We start from the raw sequence: 19,162 nt of genomic DNA on the forward strand, positions 1-19,162 counted from the left end.
GCGGCGGTCCGTTTGTTGCAAACGAGTTGTGTTAAGTAAGGTAAACTGACACATCACATTTTAAACTAAAACGGGATTTAGTTATGTATAAATAAGCTTGAAATTATAGGTAGCAATACTGATAAATCCGCTACTCGATACTAGATGTCGACTACGAAAATAATAAGCGTTTTGGTGAACTGATGTATGGAGGGAGCACTCTATGACTATTGTTAGTTGTTTCTCTATGCTTGAGTGTACTCAATGGATAAATTTAGTACATTTGGTAGTAATTACATAGCACTTTACATGCCTATGTCGAAAATTTAAAGGGCCATATGCAGTGCCGGATTAAGACATTTTGATGCCCTAAGCATTTCTAGACCATGGTGCCCCCTCATCAAGATTACATTGAATTTTCTTGGTAAATTGAGTGACGTTTATTGCCGCATTACTGCTGAGAATAGAATTTTAAATCCAACACATCATTTTATCACGGAAATTGACAGTACTGCAGCAGTAATGTTCCAACAGTATGTAAGGTCAAGTGTTCGCAAATTGAAGATCGTGCTTCGCATAAGGCCGGAGGCGAGCCAACCAATGTCCAAGTGTGAGAAGACATAAAAGGCATAGGCAGTACTGCGCACAGGGTTTTGCAACCTCTAGAGCTTTCCTGCGAAGCTCATTCATGTGAGGGCAAAGGCAGAGCTTCAGTAGGAGCTTAGCCATTGGCCATTGGTTCTTGTCAGAACAAGAACCAATGGCCGCAAGTGTCTTAAATAGCAAATTATTGTTTACGAAAACGGGACTTAATAGGGTAAGTTTTAAAATTACCTCTGACCCGACGTTTCAAAAACGGCGTTGTCCCCATGGTCTCGGAGAAGAGTGGGTTAAGTCGACATCATTATCTTGACGTTGGAGGTAATTTTAGAACTAAATCAAACGCGATTATATCCCGTTTTTAAATAATAATGTGTCATAATTAGGGCAATAAAATTAGTTTTTTTCGAATTTTGTCCTAAAAATGCGTGTAATCCGAGTTTGCTCCATTCCAGGAGGTGTGCATAAATGTTTCCTCTTTTTCAGTTTTTTTTGCTTGAAAATCGAAAACGGTACGTCCGGCGGAAAATTTGTTCTAAAACTGATATCTGGGGATCCGAAATGTAATTTAACTATGTTCTTGCAATAAAACATATTGATTTATTGAAGGTACCCTAATATGTATTCCTAGTCTAAATTATATAAAAAGGTCGACATTTTTTATTTTTGGTAAAATCATGTTAAAAATCCGAAAACGCCTTCTTACCAGTGTCTAATCCACGAACTGTCCTAATATGTCCTTCAAAATCAAGTGAATTCGAAAGGAAAAAATTATCTCCTAATAATCCCAAAATGTATGCATACCACCTGGGATGGAGCAAACTTGGATTACACGCATTTAGAATGAAATGAAAGTATTAAAACATTTTCCAGCTTGCTGGGAATTAATTTCTCAAATAGTACATTACGATACAAGTGCGAAAAATAGGAAATTCGAAACGAGTGGCGATAAATTAAAACACGACCGAAGGGAGTGTTTTAAATCGACACGAGTTGCGAATTACCTATTCGCACATGTATCGTACAACGTTTTACAGTACATATGGCCCTTTAAATGTTCGACACAGTAACATAATATGCTACTTCTCGCACTAGTGCTATAAAGTTTATTTATTTATTTTATTTCATAAACAACAAATTACATTTAACCTGCACTTTAGGGTAAGCAGCTATGCCTTTTGTTTTTCTTTTTTTTTATCATCGTAAGAGCTAGGACTTATTAAAATATTGTATGCAATTTGTTTTACGTTACGAAATCTTAGGCTTGGGCCTTGGAACGATCTCTTAATCAACCTACACTCTCTCTTTGGCTCGCAAGGTTCTACCGCGAACCACGTTCGACGTGTGCCTGTCTATCGCACTTGTAAATTCGTACGTAAGTGTGACAGGGAGGCAACATGTCGAACGTGGTTCGCGGTAGGCCCTCAGGAGGGTTTCAAGCGACAATCATTCCCAAATGCCAATTTAAACTACCGGCCTCCTTTATACTATGACGCGCTCTTTTGCCAAGTTTCCCTTGTAAATGTGTCTAAAACCCGCAAAATTTACAAAACTAGGGCATAGTGAAATTCATGCCCGAACTTGTACAACTTTGGAGAGCTAGTGATGTGGTCGCATACAGGGGAATACTGCCACTGGCACAGATGAAAAATAAATTCTACAGTACAGAAATGACTCTTCTTACAAAACCGAAGTTTGACGAATTCAGGGACGAATTATGCTGTCCCTTTCTAATGTATGGTCACTAACCCTTTCGACCATTTAGGGTTGTCAAAATTCAAATCATTATCTTATCGGTGGTCGTGCACGTATAGGGACGTCCTGTTGTGCCATCACTAATAATTGCTCGGAGCAATGCTGAACCGAACGGTGCCGAGAAAAGCCGAAAGGAGGAGTGTCGCCCCACTGGCACTGGTAATATTGCCGATTATAGGTATAAATTATATATAGAATATGTTACCGAGGGTTTAAAATGTAATATTAAATAACTAATGACGTTATTCTTAAATATCTAACAACCGTTGCAAATCGTTTGTTTTTATCTATCTAATAGAAAAAAAACAGACGTTAGCTAATTTTCATGTATGATGGGGGTTGGTAAATAAACTACGAGTAATAACCAACGTGCTAAAACATTTTTAAAGCCCGACTATTATATCCTGAACGCGGGACTCCACCATAATCATGAAAAAACATTAAACTTCTCTAAATCTTCCAATGAATAAATAAATCGCCACAGCAAGATATTGGACCCGGGTACGTCCTTAAACTACGTCCAAAAGAGAGGTATGGGCATTGTGAATGTCATCTAGCTTTGTGTGGTAGGGCACAGCCAGTGGATGTCATTCCAGATCTAGAGCAGAGCCGAACTGGAGAAGTACCTCCACCTTACAGAAAACAGCAGCCAAATAACACTAGACCCTACTCATAGTGTTGTGTTCCTGCCGGTGAGTAAGGTTGCCAGAGCTCAATGCGGGGGGGGCGGGTTTAGGGTTGGCAACGCGCATGTAACTCCTCTGGAGTTGCAGGCGTACATAGGCTACGGAGACTGCTTACCATCAGGCGGGCCGTATGCTTGTTTGCCACCGACGTAGTATAAAAAAAAAAAAAAGATATCTAAATATTTTTACAAACAAAAAATCCTATAGATATTTGATTTGAAAAATCTTACCGTTTTTTCACTTGGAAGGTGCATTGGTTTTATTTGGAAAACAGAATAATTTAGAAAATTACAAATATCTACTATGGTCTGCTTTTTTAGCATTAGAAAGAAGGTAAGCGATTTTGACGTGTCTTTATATTGAAAACCTTTTTGAAAAAATGTAGGACAAATATGTACCAATTATAAATAATATGTATGATTATCTACATTTTTTGCTTTTATGAGTAATAGTTATTGATTTTTAAGAAAACTTTTTTATTAAAAAGACACGTCAAGGTTGTTTACCTTTTTTCTAATGCTAAAAAAACGATAATCTATGAACTAGAAGTACAGTTTATTATATTAAAAATAACTTCATACTTTGGCAAAATGAACATTAGGTACCTACTGCAGCTGTTACCAAGATATTTTGCTTACGACTGCTACAGGATAAATTTCTTCTAGTTTAATAGATATGTTGTAGATTGTTATTTTTAAAATTACACCGTTTTCGAAGTTATTCCAATACACCTTATCAAGTTGAGGTATATTGGCACATGTCGCATAAATATTACAGAAATTTACCTATTTTGTGATGCAACGTAAAACAATGCGTTTCTTTTTACAGTTTGAGCAATATTTCCAAATATACAACACAAATATTGCCACGGCGAAACCCGCATGCGGTGACATCCTGACTTATGACATCGCTATTTTATGGCTTAAAACAGCCTAATTCTCGCGAAATTGAACTTTATGTCATTGTTATAAAGGTAATTTTTGCCATTTTACGCTTTTCGTTATCTTAGAACTTAAAATAAATATACGCTTTAAGGTTAGGTATGTTAAAGTTGATTTTCGCTTGAAACAGATAGTTGTTTATAGTTTAATGCTAAATTGAGCTCTGTATGACAGTTTTAAGGGTTGTTTTCGATGCAACTTTGAAAGTGCCCAGTGCATTTTAGACTTGGTTTTAGTGGCGGGAACTTTTGTAATTAGATTTATTAGATGTTTTGTAGACTATGTGTCTTGGGAGCTTCGAGAAGGATATATTTAATAGCGAAGTATCTCATACTTAGAGGATTTATATAGCTTTAAAGGCCCCTACAGACGGAATGATCAAATCGACCGATTTAAAATTGACGTCCATCTCATCTAGCGTCCATACGTACAAAATTTACTCACCAATTTTAGATTTATGGTGACATTCGAGCGCACGAAAGTCGAAATTATAAAAAAAATGCCCCCAAACGCGTAATACTAGCGTCATAAATTGGAACTCTTGCGTCTGCATCTCGATTTGATCGGTCAAGATCTAAAAATCAAATCAAGTGGGATCGGCGACCTCATTTAATTTTTGCGTCCTTTGGTTAGTATCACCTGATTTGGCGATTGGATCAGACAATTTAGATTGGGCAAAAATTGCCCCGTCTGGATTGGTCTTTAGGATGACTAACGCCGGGTCGAAGCGCCCGATATTTTAATTTTCTATAGAAATTATCACTTCATCACTGATCACCCCTCTAACAAAAATGATGATATAAAATATAGAAAAGTAAACTACTCGGTTTCATAGCCAAAAATATTAAAATCGCGAAACCGACATTTTGTTTGCGGCACTGCAGTCTCCAAACGCAACCATTAATCATAACACGTTGAAACGCAACTGCAGTGGATTTTATATTCTAGCGGCCCATTTTGTTGGCACAGCTGAAATGTGAAATGAACTGCGGTATTCCCGGGCCAATAAGACCTTCAGGACGGTAATCCTATTGTGACGTCTAGGCTCAGTTGTATGAGAAGGTGGTAATTAAAATACAGATTGTAATCGTGTGCTTTGCGACACATCTGCTCGCCATGACACTTGACAACGGAGTGTCGACTTGCAGGTAGTTCGCAATAACACTTTTATTGTGTAAACGTCACACCTATCTTTAAGACTGTCAACTTGCAATCCTCTGGTGGTTCCTCCCTCTGGTGTTGCAGGTATCCATGGGAAACGTTAATTGCTTACCGTTAAGCGGTTCATCTGCTCGTTCGCATCATATATCATAAAAACAATCTACTGAAAGTAGACCTCTACAATAATAATGGCTTTGTGAGCTGTAGATCTCATGAATCCCTATGACGCCGCCATTTTGAACATTTTCTAATAGTTGAATCGATAAAAAAATCTAAACAAGGCGCTACCGCTAACGCTACTTGACACTAGATGACGGAAGTGTCGCGACTGACGAAAATTGTATTCCTCAACAATTTACAACTAATATTACAAGCAGGAGTTGAAAATGGAGTTCCGGTTAATACGGTTATAATATTAGCTGAAAATTGTTCAGCATTAGACTTTTCGTTCGCCGCAACATTTATTATCAAGTAGAAGTACTGATGATTCCGCTACTCGATGTTAGATGTCGACTACGAAAATAATAAGTGTTTTGGTACCAAAACTGATGTATGGAGTGAGCAGTCTATGTTACTTATTTCTCTATGCTTTGGCTGATCAGATGTCTATGTTTTCTATGGTAAGGCCATCACAGCTATCACATATTTTTTGTAGTGTTCTGTGTTGGTAACGGTTGCTCAGTATATACTCGTACTTACCTAATGAAATTCAGTTCAGAGCTGAAACACCCCTATAATATATTGAAAATATCCGAATAGCCGGATACGAAAGCTTTTTGTCAAAGCTGAAACAGCCCTAACTTTGACAGAGTAGGTTCTTACCCCATTGGGGACCCCAATTTCAGGTGCGCTTGCCCCGTCTGACCTTTGAAAGATTAAAAATATAATTGTTTCTAAGATATATTTTTTATCTTTATCTTTAAGGATTAAAAATGTTTTGTTTTTCAGGAACCGAGCGAAATGCGAGTGGAACAAACTTTGCCGACCAACGGAACTGAAACCAGACTTGAGGTACATATCATCATGAACTATCACTTTATTATTACTTTAACATTACCAACTCTGTAAACACATCCCTGGGCATCATAAGGGGCATTCTAAATAAGTGTCGGGTACGTAATGATATTTAAAAAAATACAAATAATTACTACACGAAAGCAGGGATCGGAAACCGGTATTTTTTGTATGAGAACGGAAACGGTATTTTTTCGTTCTTTGTTAATTATTTCATTTCTAATTGGGCAATCTAATAATACGAAGTCGTTATCAAAAACCACAACCGAGTCCTATATTTGGAGTATAAAATAAACCGAAATATATGTTTATTTCAAAGTTTTTCCAAAAAACCGGTTCCGATCCCTGCACGAAAGTATAGTATGTACAAAGAGTGGGGAAGTAGGTTATCTTCATACGAACGCAGCTCGCGCGGTTTGTAGGTTATCTTCATACAAATTACAAACCTACCGCGCGCGGCCTGTATATGGGCGCGATAGTATTTAATCATCTATGCGTCGCCGCATCCACACTCAAACAAAACCCTCGACCTGGCGCACTGAGAAACGGGTCGAGATTTTGTTTGAGTGTGCGTGCGGCGACATATAGATAATATGGCGCACACATACAAGCCGCGCGCAATGCGTTTGTATGAAGATAACCTACTTCCCCACTCTTTGTACTATGACGAAAGTGAGTATTAGAAATGATCATTATGTTACATTAAAGTGTGTCATAATCAGCCAGTGTTTGGCGTACAATGTCTTGTTTTAATGCATATCATTGAAACAGCTCTGATAAAGCTAAGAAGCCAATATTTTACTTGATAACGTTTAATGATTGAGTTTTAAATTCAACGCTTTTCCTTGAGACACAGACTATTATACAAGCTAAACATATCGACCAATCGTCGACTTAAAATACGTAAGTATATGAGTGACCCAGTTTAATATATTTAATATGTCAACGTTATATTATACAGATGTCTGCATGTTAAGTTAGCTGCCATACGCGTCACATCCCCGACATAGTAGACATTTTTGTGGAATTCCCCAAAACTCTCCTTTTGGAAGTCGGTTAAACAATAAGGAAGGTCTCAAGCGTTTTAGTAAATACTAGAAACAAATGAAAAACATTCCTAGGCAAACATACTTTGCTTGAGGTAATGCTGGCTTTGCATGAGGTAAGCTACTGTTGTCGTTAGCACTTACCACTTGCACTTGAATTACTTGTGTGTACAGTCAGCATCAATAGTAGCGGAAACTATGCGTCAAAACATCTGTTATCCTGGATAAGTTTTCCAAATAGAAATCACTACAGTTTGGGTAAAAAAAAAAATACAATTACATATTTATAATATTACTAGGTTTATTATTTATACTTTCAATTACATGGATGGGAAAGCTGTTTAGAGGTTTTGGAATGTAAGAGGACCAGATCCTATTACCATATTCATTATTATTTTTATTAATTATGAAATTAGGTTCATTGGGAAGGTTATTTAGCCTATTATATATATCTATTCAACTCTCCCAAAAGTCCCAAACGTTGCTTGTATTCCAGGATTAGAACCAGTTTAGCCTTATTATATACACTTAGCAAAAACTAGGGTGAGAAAATGGCTACTTGACACTGAACAAAAAGAAGCTGAAAGTATCCTGCAAATAATTTCGTAGCTTAAACAGACTCACACACACACACACACACACGCGCGCGCACACGCACACACGCGCGCGCACACAAACACGCGCGCACACACTCGCTGATCTCAATTATTTATAGCGAATCAAATTGATAATGATAATATATGAGATGACAAATAAATAATGAAACTATGTATAATGCATGACCGATTCCTGAAATTGTAATAATGACAAATAGTGTAGGTGAAATATATGTGAAAGTCGTTTCTAACAGAATACGCAAACGTGGAGTCACGGGACAGGCTAGTGTGACCCACAAAATTTATGTAATTGTCCCTGATTAAAAAAAAAAAAAAAATTACTTTACTTTACTTTTACTTTACTTTTACTTTACAGTAATTAAACAAGTTTTCATAATTATTTCTAAAGTATAAAAGTATCTATTACCGTCTAGTAATTAATTTTTAATAAGCAGAAACGTCTGCGAACGATGCTATTAAGCTTAGAATAAATTTAAAAGTGGAAAAATTACTGTCTTGGGTGAGACTTGAACTCACGGCCTCTGGATCGATACCCCAGCGCTCTGCCATCTGAGCCACCAAGACCTCATCCATAGGCAGCAAATTTTCCACCATATGAGTCTAGGGGACCCTAGCGACATCTACCGTAAGAACGTTACACTATTTCTATTACGTTACGCTATTTCTGTGCTCACTGTATACATTAAGCCCTTACTGTCATGGGGAATTTGCCAGTGTAAATAAATTGTACAGTCAAGTGCAAAAATATGTATCGAAAGAATCGTCTCATAAATATGGTACTACGCTCTTATTACACTGGAATAAGATGCTATGGGACATATTTTTGAGTAAGATGTGTACAGTCAGCATTAAAAGTAGCGGATGAAACAACGCGCCAAAAGTATCTGATATTCCGGTTAACTTTTCCGAATATAGATAATTTTTTAAAGTTTGCGCTCAAAAATATATCTTTTATACTCTTTGTTGTTCTATATTAAAGACATCACTTTTTGTTAAGCTGTTACAGAATGGTAGATACTTATGAAACGTTATTTGATCCGCTACTTTTGATGCTGACTGTACACCCATATTTTTACACTTGACTGTAACTAATTTTGTAGCTTAAGAATGAGCTCGCTTAGTTTTTTGTCACTCGCCCTATAAGTTAATAATAATAATAATAATCACATCACATCACCATCCCCCATGATGAGAATCTCGTGAAAGCCGAGAAGGACAAGTCCAGTAAGTACCTAGACTTGGCTCACGAGATAACCGCCATGTGGGATGTTGATTCGACGATCATTGTCCCGATAGTCGTGTCAGCGAACGGTCTCATAGCGAAGAGTCTCGACCAACACCTAGAGAGACTCTCGCTAGGTGGCTGGATCAAGGGTCAGATGCAGAAGGCAGTAATTTTGGACACGGCGCGTATAGTACGTCGGTTCCTCTCTCTGCGGCCCTGACCACCGGCAGCTTGGGCCCTGCCCCGCTGCTGGCGGCACCCTAGGTTAGGTTTTTTATAATGTGTTTATATCTTTTGTATTGTTTTGTAAGTGTTTTTATATTTTACTTTTATATCCATATTATAAAAAATCCTAACCTAAGATATTGAATGAATAAAGAAAATAATAATAAAATTCTTTATTGCACACTACATAAAAAACAGATACAGAAATTGATAAAATATACACATTGGTAGGTAACAACAGGCGGACTTATCGCTAAACAATAAGTTCTATATTTCGGAGCGCTTATGTCTCCATTTACAAGCTTTTTTCAAAGAATTTACAAACAAATAACTAGCACCAGCTTAAACTATATTACCGCCCACTCGTAAAGAAAAACTTCCGCCCCGAAGCACCGTCGTAAAAGTCTCTAAGTTAACTAAACACGTTTAAACCGAGCATAAGATATTCCAGTTATGTCTGCTCCTCCGGGCTTTCGTAACGCAGTTTGAGAACCGCAAATGTAGAAAAAAGGAACGTGCTTGGAAAAACGAAGCATTTTGAGAACAATAACCGAGTTAAATGTCTGTATGCATATGTGGGTTGTATGAATAAATGTCTCATAGCGGCTTTAGGGGAAAGTAGATATCATATACATACATACATATATTATATTTATGAAGCCATCGTGTCCTGATTTTAAGCAGTGTTTGTATAGACATTTACTATACACCGTGTTTTTATTGAATTCCGTTAACTTCGGGGCATGAGTAAGTACGTTTAAGGAAACTAATTGGCATGGGAAATAAAAAAAAAAATAGGTTTTTAATTTTAGATTTTTTTTTACAAAAAGCAATTAGTAGTAGAAGTAGTAGTAAACTCTTTATTGTACAAAAATACGTATTATAAGTAACATAAAATTAGTAAAAAGTACAAAGGCGAACTTAACCCTTTTAGGGATCTTTTCCAGCTAACCTTAATTAAATGTTGCATTTAGCATTATTTTAACACGGGCATTATACATTTAACTCAACCAAAAAAATTAAAACTATGACATATTATCAATGATATTTCAAACATCGATCGACCCAGATAGTACTTACGTTTAGTAGTAGTGATGGGTAGGACATCAATTTAAAATGAGTTTGTATGAGTACCTCATTCTCTAAAATGAGGTGTTACAATGTCTTACTTCAAATGAGGAGAGGTACTAGCAGTTTTGCAGCATCGACTATTCCATCAACTCCAACGGCAGCAAACCATATTTAATGTAAATACATATTTAGGCATTGCTAAACTTCCTTTTAAATATTTAATTGGAGTGCAATTCTGGAGGTTTAAAACAGAACTTTAACAACAGAAGACATACATTTAAGAATCAAACTAAGGAGTTAAAGTACATACATCCTATTGCAACTTAATTTGATGCTTTTATGAAACTTGTTCTAATTTAGCAGTTTATTATTTTTATTGTTAGATTGTTCAGTATCAATTTTTGCTACTTGATATCATTTTAAGTTTAACATTCATATATTGAAATAAATACTAACCATAAACTACCAAACAAACAATTAACAAACTAAGGAGAACAAATCCAATATTGTTTGTACCATTATTATATAGAAATTACTAACTTACCACCTCATCATTTATCAGTAATAATATCATTGTAATATGATAACAAACGAAAGCCTCAATAACGTTCGCGCGGTAATGCCACCGGCGTGTAATATACACTTGATTTTTGTATGCAAAAGACACAACGAAAGACCCACAGGTATATTTTATCGCGAAAACAATGTTAATATATTGTTATTTTGGCATAATTATAAGAATGGTCACTGATCACTATTTATAAAACACAACTAAAGATTACGAACAACTTTTTCGAGTTTCTCGTATTATAAATATGTCAAAATCATAAATGATCGAAATAGTTTACGAAGCACGTTAACAAAAAGTATTACAAATTCAAATCGTTAAAATGTACATGTTTATTTCACCTATACAAATTATATATTTACTTTTTTTATTAATAAACTAATGTAAATTATCATATTTTGTGTACGCCACTATATTATATTTCAATAATTTAAATAATATTTTGGTCTCTTAAACGATAACTGTTTTTAAGCAAGCTTCGTAAATGCCCAGTGAGACTTGGTTGGCATTTCAATCGCTTATCAAGTAACCATTTCACTGTCCAGTCTAATTGATTCAGATTATACATGACACCAGCAATATGAGTCTTGAGGTCAGGTTATACTGGTATGCGCGTTAGTACAATAACAGCTAACAAATATGGAGGCCTACCGCGAACCACGAAGTTTTGCTTTGCTGTCGCACTTACGTATGAAATTACAAGTGCGACAGAGAAAAAAAACTTTCTTCGGTAGGTTCTTTGACGACTTAGATTTTTCGCTTTTGACAAGTAACTTAGCAATGCTAGGATCAAAATGGCGTAATATGTATGTAAGCTTGCGGACGCTTACGCTTGTTTTCTTTCGTGTTTCATTTTTAACGTATTTTCGATGAGGTGTTATTGAAGCACGGCGCGTGTCTGTCTCACTCCCTCTTTCGGTAAATCCAATTCATTGTTTCATTTTGAAAGGATTTTTGAGGGGATGTCACAGTGAGGCGAGTGAATGGTATAAACACAACGCATTTCTCGGTGGACCTTTTGTCCTTGCAATAAGGTTTGTAGTTGGGCAGTTGATAGTATGAGCGATGAATACGATGACGTCAATGACTCATTTCTTCATTTGAATGTCGGCGAGCACCGAGCGCCTCGCGACTCTCTTGCGAGTTGTGAGGAACGCGAGTGAGTTTGAAAGGCTGAGAGTTTTTTTTTAAATTTGAAGTGTTTGAGTGGTAAGAGCTGTGTGTGATGCGCGCGAGTAAATGAGTAAAATTAATTGAGGAGTGATGTATGACATTTATGCGGTGTGAAGTTCTGCGACAATTTAACAAAGTGAGTGGTACAAATGAGGTGCCTCACGAGTGAGCAACTCAACACTATTTAGTAGCAAATTAACACGTACTAAACACTAATCAATATGTAAACAGGCCCTAAGGAAAGTGTACACTTTCGTAGGAACCTTATAAGATAAAAAATAAATTATGGATTATCTCCGAAATGGAGTTAATTAGAAGTTAGGTTAGGTTACTTAATTTAAGTTCCGGAATGCACCCTTGAAATTAACGGAAATCAAACAAAAACACGGTGTATACAAACAAGATTTAGGTACTATGGGACTCATCATTAATGCTTATGTATAGGGAAAAAGCTTTGAGCACTTAGACTGGAGACGCTATGTCTGTCATTAACTGTACAAAACAGTCTGCTGATTTTTGCGGTGGAGGGGCTGCATTTTGAGATACTCGTATGTAACGTACAAATAGCCATGTCAGATTAAACGTCAGTCCATATAAAAGCATGCACAATTGTGCAAGGTTGTCGGCAGAAGAGTAAGCTCTTAAAGGCGACTCCTGTCTAAGTGATCTACCTAAGGGAAAAACAGATTTTCCCTCTGATGTAAAAAACCATACAGATTTTAGGTTTTAGTAGGTAAGTCTGTTCGCCCGTGACCTTGATTTAGTGCCGTAATACTACAAAAACCGCAACATACCTATCATTTTTAAACAATGTTTCTTGTGATATAATTTAAACAACTATTCAATGCTTCGAATATTAATATAATTTAACACAAAAAACAACAGCCATATTTTACATAGGCGACGCCATATTGCCCGCCAAAATAATCCTTTTTAATTTACATTCTTGGTGTAACAACTATTAAACAAAGATTACATTTATTACCACTTTTAAACAATTGTAAATTCTTTTCTTATTATTAAATGAATTATGGTATATGTTTAACTTACATAACATTAGTAATTATTTTAATAAGTGTTTAAATGAATCCTGGAACACCACAACGGATGCCTCATTCTAATACTGTAGTAAGCTAATCAATGGCCGTACTTTTACTTAATATTTGCCACTATAATCAAAATAAAAATTATTTGATGGCAAAAGGTGTTTTATTAATAATATTTACTATAAATTAAACCGTATTTCTAACACTTGTTTCTGTCTTTTAAAATTTATAGATCAATTTGATGATCTTGAACTTAGAAATTTCGTTAAAAGACTGACTATTGACTTTACCCTATAAGGTCAAAATTTTTATTGTGCATTATTAATGTGTAAAGAAAATTTATTTGTATCTGTTTATTTTTACAAGTACTATTCACTCAGCTTTTTACATTATACTGTAGTAATCAAAAAACATTTCCCGCAACTCCTCAACAAGTTCTAATGAAGATGGATCCGCGAAGAAACCTCATAAAAAGTTGCCGAGTAATTACGGAGCGGCCCAATTGATTGTTGGTAATAAGATATCTACAGATTTTAGGTATTTTTTATGTTCATATGCAACGATGACTGCTTTTTACACGGTGTTTTTTTAAAGTCCGTTATTTCAAGGGTTCAAGGGAAAAAGCGCTGGTGGCCTAGCGGTAAGAACATCCGGAGGTCGCGGGTTCAAACCCGGCTCATACCAATGACTTTTTCGGAACTTATGTACGAAATATCATTTGATATTTACCAGTCGCTTTTCGGTGAAGGAAAACATCGTTAGGAAACCGGACTAATCCCAACAAGGCCTAGTTTACCCTCTGGGTTGGAAGGTAAGATGGCAGTCGCTTTCGTAAAAACTAGTGCCTACGCCAAATCTTGGGATTAGTTGTCAAGCGGACCCTAGGCTCCCATAAGCCGTGGCAAAATGCCGGGACAACGCGAGAAAGAAGAGTTAATTTCAAGGGTGCATTCCTGAACTTAAATTAAGTAACTTCCTCAAAGAAACCGGTATTCTAATTAACTACATTTTGCTCCTAAGAGCTGCTGATAAGGCTCCTACAAGCGTATACATTTGCCTTAGGGCCTGTTTACATAGTGATTAGTGTTTAGTATGAGTTTATACCATAGATATAAGGAGGTTTATACATTGCTACTAAATGTAAGTACTATCTCGGACGATCAATATTCGAAATGTCATCGATATGTCAAAGTTTTCAATTGTTTGGTGGATTTAAATATAATGTCCGAGTTACAACAACATCTTTATTACTATTAATTTACGACATAAAAAATGTATTTAATTTAACTCCGAAGTTAACGGACTTAAACACCGTGTATAAAGGTACCGTTCGGATTGAGACAGAACCAACATTACTGGAGCAGTATTGCAGCGCGACATTTCTGTCAGAAATCCGGACACCGACATCGATCAATTTACGACAGTAATATCACACCGCAATACTGCTGCAGAAACACTGGTGCAGTCTGGATCCGAAAGGTATCTTTAAGGATGACTCACGCTAGAACGGCCCAGGTCCGGGCCTAACCCGGCCGAGGCAACCGACACTTCGTTTTCTATGACCGGTGATCACGTGATGTTTTCTATAGAAAACGAAGAGACGGATGCCTCGGCCAGGACCCGGACCGTTTTAATGTGAGTCATCCTTTACGAAAGTACACATACCCATGTCACCGACGAGCGACGTTGTAAGCTTAACGAGTCAGCTCGTCGTCACGGCTCTCAGTTTTCCGTAACTTTTTCTTTGGGGAAAACATTTTGTTGAACGGCCCGATTCGATGAATGAGATACGATAACGATAAGTTCTGGTTTAGATAAGTTCTCATTTTGATATCGTTTGTATGTCGTATAATTGACAGAATCAGCTCGTTTCGGGCAACCAATGTCACTTTGACGTTAGAAATATCGTAGATAGATCTTATTGGGGTCACAGCGGAATCGAAATAAACGTCAATTTTCACATGTCGTTTAGATATCGATCTTTTAAAGATCTGTCCAAGAAAAAAAAAAAAAGATCTTAAACGTGTCTTAATCATTCTTCGAATCGGGCCGAAAATGCAATACACAATTCAATTCAGTTTTAAAAAAACGGTACGCGTTAAATATAAAACTCTCGTGAGACCCCCAACATACATTAATGTTATTTTAAACGGGTTACTCACGTCTTATTTAATCCAATAATCGCTCGACATGTATCGATCTGTTCTGAGGATCGCCAACAGGAGCACTGACTGCACTATCTCTAGCGACCACGCGACGTATGCGTGCTAAACTTCACCCATTTTATGCATTACTTCTGCAAACGTCAAATTCAATGTTGACGGCGGGTGTTGCATATCGTGTGACCGCATTTTCAAGACAAAGTTTGTGCGAGTCACATTAGGGCATTTCATAAACCATAAGAATTGTTGATGGAGTCGCCATTGCCGGATACGGCTAAGAAGATTGATGATAGCGGCCGGATTTTTGACATTTGCGGCAGCAATTTAGTCCGTATCAATGTTGCGGCGCATGACTGCAACAGTAATGCTGGTGTAGTCTGAATCAGAATGGTCTTTAGACAACTGCATGATTATGATTGTTATAATAGCAAAAAATCTTTTTTATTCCCAGCTAACAGAGTCCGAGGCATCCTGGGTGGCTTCCCTGCTATGCCTGGGCGCAGTCTTTGGCTCCATCCCTGCTGGACTCATATCTGAGTACTTCGGAAGGAAGAAGACTCTGCTGTACCTCGCACTGCCACTGCTTGTGTCCTGGATCATGGTTGGCTCAAGGTATTTAGTTTGTGTTACATTTTATTTAACTCATGAATCGCATCATCCATTGCCTCATCATTCATCATCTCTTCCTAGTCGTATGCTGCCACAGCGATTGCGTTCTATCGCTAAGAGCGTAGTTGGTGCGCGCTGGAATGACGCCATACTTGTGGTTGGATAAGAGAATTTTCTGATTTATGGTGTTGACAAAAAATCGTAAATTTTGAGAAGGATAGTCCTGAACAGATTCTGAAGATAAATACTTACTTTTCAGAACTCTTTTGCACAGCATTTTTTTTTATAGCTGCACTGCACGTTTGTAACTACTTTGCCACGGCAATAATATTGAACTTAAGCAGATGATATCACTTCTCCATAGCCTATACACTTACGGTCTGTGCGCATGGCGCTTCATGGCAACTCCACTTTATTGAGGCAGCCGTTGTCTTTGGCCATTAATCACCTGTTTCTCTTCCAGTCCGAACGTGTACGGTTTGTACGTGGGGCGGTTCGTGGGCGGAGTAGCCGTGGGTGCCTTCAGTGTGGCCATTCCGCCCTACGTGGCCGATATCGCTGAGAAGCATCTCTGGCCCACGCTGGCCAATTTCTACCATGTGCACTTCTCCTGTGGAATACTGTTTGGATATATCATTGGTATGTAACTTTTTATTTTTCCAGCATCATGGCCGATATTTTAAAGTATTATGCACGTAGTACTCTTAAGTTTATCGCTAGTGTGATTCTAATATATTTAGACAGATATCTTAATACAATTTTAAATTAGGATACTGGCAAGATACAATATAAAAATAACAACAAAAAAATACGCAAACAAGGACATTTAAATTGTGTAAAATGGACATTTTCTTAATATCAGTACTTGCATCGTTGCAGTAGTATAGGTCATGAAAACTCTTAATATGGTTAATATTTTATCTTACCAGGTATGGTGCAAAGTACAACCTGGCTCTCCATCCTCTGCGCCAGCATCCCAACCGCGTTCTTCATCGCCTTCATCTTCCTCCCCGAGTCTCCTGCCTACTACATGTCCCAGGGAAAGAACGCCGAGGCCAAAGCTGCCATGAGATACTTCCGAGGCATTGACAATGACATCGACGCAGAACTCAAAGCGCTGAAAGAACAAATCAGAAACTATGCGAGGAACAGAGTGACATTCAAACAACTCTTCCAAACGAGATCGACTTTGAAAGCACTGTTTGTCTCTTTTGGCCTCATGATCTTTCAACAGATGAGCGGCATATACCCTGTCCTTTTCTATACAGAGAAGATCTTCAAGGATTTCTCAATCTCCCTAAATCCGCCAGGAGCAGCGATAATTCTAGGATTCTGCTTGGTTTCTTCAACATATTTCTCAACTATGCTCCTCAGGTCATTTAGACGAAGAGTATTGTTAATGATTTCTTTCATGACTATGGCTCTCAGCTTGGGTTCCTTAGCAATCTATTACCATATGAACGCTGGAAGAATTCAAGATAGCAGCACATGGGTACCTCTTTTCACTCTCTGCATTTACGTGATCGTGTATGCCATGGGTGCTGGACCTATTCCTTGGTTAATGATGAGAGAAATCTTCCCTGCTAATGTGACTAGGAGAGCATCAGCGATAACAGCTGGTTTCCATTGGTTCCTGGCCTTCGGTGTCACAAAGCTGTACCAGAATTTAGTCGCTAATGTAAAGACTGGTTGGACATTATGGCATTTTGCGGTTACTTGCATAGTTGGAACTATCTTTGTTTATTTCTTCGTTCCTGAAACGAAAGGGAAGACGTTAGAGGAGATTCAACAGGCGTTTGATGGGATACAGAAGAAGAAGAAGCATATACATGTTATAGAAGTAGAGAGCTTGTCAGATGCTGAAGCTGTTTAAGACTTATCTCAGAAAAAAGTTACGGCAAACAAACTTTAATTAGGAATGCAGATGATATAATATATCATCTGCATTCCTGGATCGTATAAATCCAATATTATTGGATTTATACGATCCATTTAATTTTAAAGATTTTAAACTTTTTATCTGTGTTGTCATACCTGAAAATTCTCAGTTAACAGATGGTATACGATAGATTTAGGAACACTGGTTTTTATTGTATAATTATTTAGTTTAAAGAATGTCAAACGTCGAGGATTGATGAAGAATGTTGTATGGTTCGATCTGAACATTATGTACCAAAGTAGTATTTCGTTTTAAGAAATACTTTTACTACTTAATAATAGTTCGGAAATCCAACTACTTAAATGTTTGGAGGAGTAAATAGAGAGCAGAGTAGGCCCAGGCCTACGGAGACAAAAGAGGGGGCAGCAAGGCGGCTAAAATGATGGGTGCTGAGAAAGGGCCGGCTTGTAGTTACTACTGGGGCCTAAGGAGGCTAACACTGCAAATTCGCCACTGAATTAATTTGTAAACGATAATTGTTTGAATATGTTTGAAGCCTTACGATATCTTAGGAAACCAGAGTTACTTCATTTCCATAAAACCTTACAAGCATCAATTAGTTAATTAACGTTTTATCCCTTACTTATAAATGTACAAGTCAAAACTACAGATTAAACTAAAGAATTAATAGCGAATTGAGGCTTGTAATGAGTGTATGAATAATATTATATTATAACTATGAGTTTGGATTACATGATAAGATCGAGTTTTTAACAAGAATGATGGATGCAAGTTACAGTAGTTTTTTTTTCATTAGTTAGAATTAGATAAGTTTTATTAAGTTATTTTACTTATTTCATTAAATTATTGTATGGGCTGCAGTGTAGCTACTATTAGCTAGCCCATAGGTATACGTCTACGTATGTATTTATTTTATTGAATCGTAAATAAAGTAGTTTTAATGTCTGATTATTTTGTTGAACCCTATATCGTAATTCATAATAGTAGTTAAATATATAGTCATATCACGTTCTAGTGCCTAATTGTGCCGCGATTTGGTATACATTCTTCTACTTTTGGTTATAACGCAAAAATTTGGTGATATGGAGCTGATCTAACGACGCAGTTGAAAGGTCAGAAGTCCGTTACGAAAAAACGCTAATATTATCGAGTTTGGGCTCATTTGAAACGTAAGGAGGAATGTACAGAGTAAACCGTATTGAGAAGCAGTGTCATTGCAATATATAATTTAATAAAAATTAAATAGGTGAAAATAAAAACGGTGAAACTGTTGTAAAATATAAGTAACGAATTTCTTTGAAATCTAGTAATAATTTTAACTTCGCCAGTTTCAAAGATTTCTTTACACATACAATAAAGTGTAGTTCAAAGTTCTTTCCCTCTT

The 19,162-nt window shown here is 36.9% G+C and overlaps 1 protein-coding gene across 1 annotated transcript in view; it reads left to right on the top strand.

The window, feature by feature from the left end:
* The window catches only part of LOC133529869 (facilitated trehalose transporter Tret1-like), a 50,456-nt gene extending 31,730 nt beyond the window's left edge, over positions 1-18,726 (top strand). Inside the window, exons 4-8 of the mRNA XM_061867673.1 lie at positions 6,071-6,133; positions 15,721-15,881; positions 16,342-16,517; positions 16,808-17,808; positions 17,850-18,726. Coding sequence (XP_061723657.1) covers positions 6,071-6,133; positions 15,721-15,881; positions 16,342-16,517; positions 16,808-17,751 — 1,344 coding nt within the window. The 3' untranslated portion in view covers positions 17,752-17,808; positions 17,850-18,726. The remainder of the gene's footprint in view (positions 1-6,070; positions 6,134-15,720; positions 15,882-16,341; positions 16,518-16,807; positions 17,809-17,849) is intronic.
* Positions 18,727-19,162: the final 436 nt, after the last annotated feature.

The sequence above is a fragment of the Cydia pomonella genome, chromosome 21 (assembly GCF_033807575.1).
Source record: "Cydia pomonella isolate Wapato2018A chromosome 21, ilCydPomo1, whole genome shotgun sequence".
NCBI classification, from domain to species: domain Eukaryota; kingdom Metazoa; phylum Arthropoda; class Insecta; order Lepidoptera; family Tortricidae; genus Cydia; species Cydia pomonella.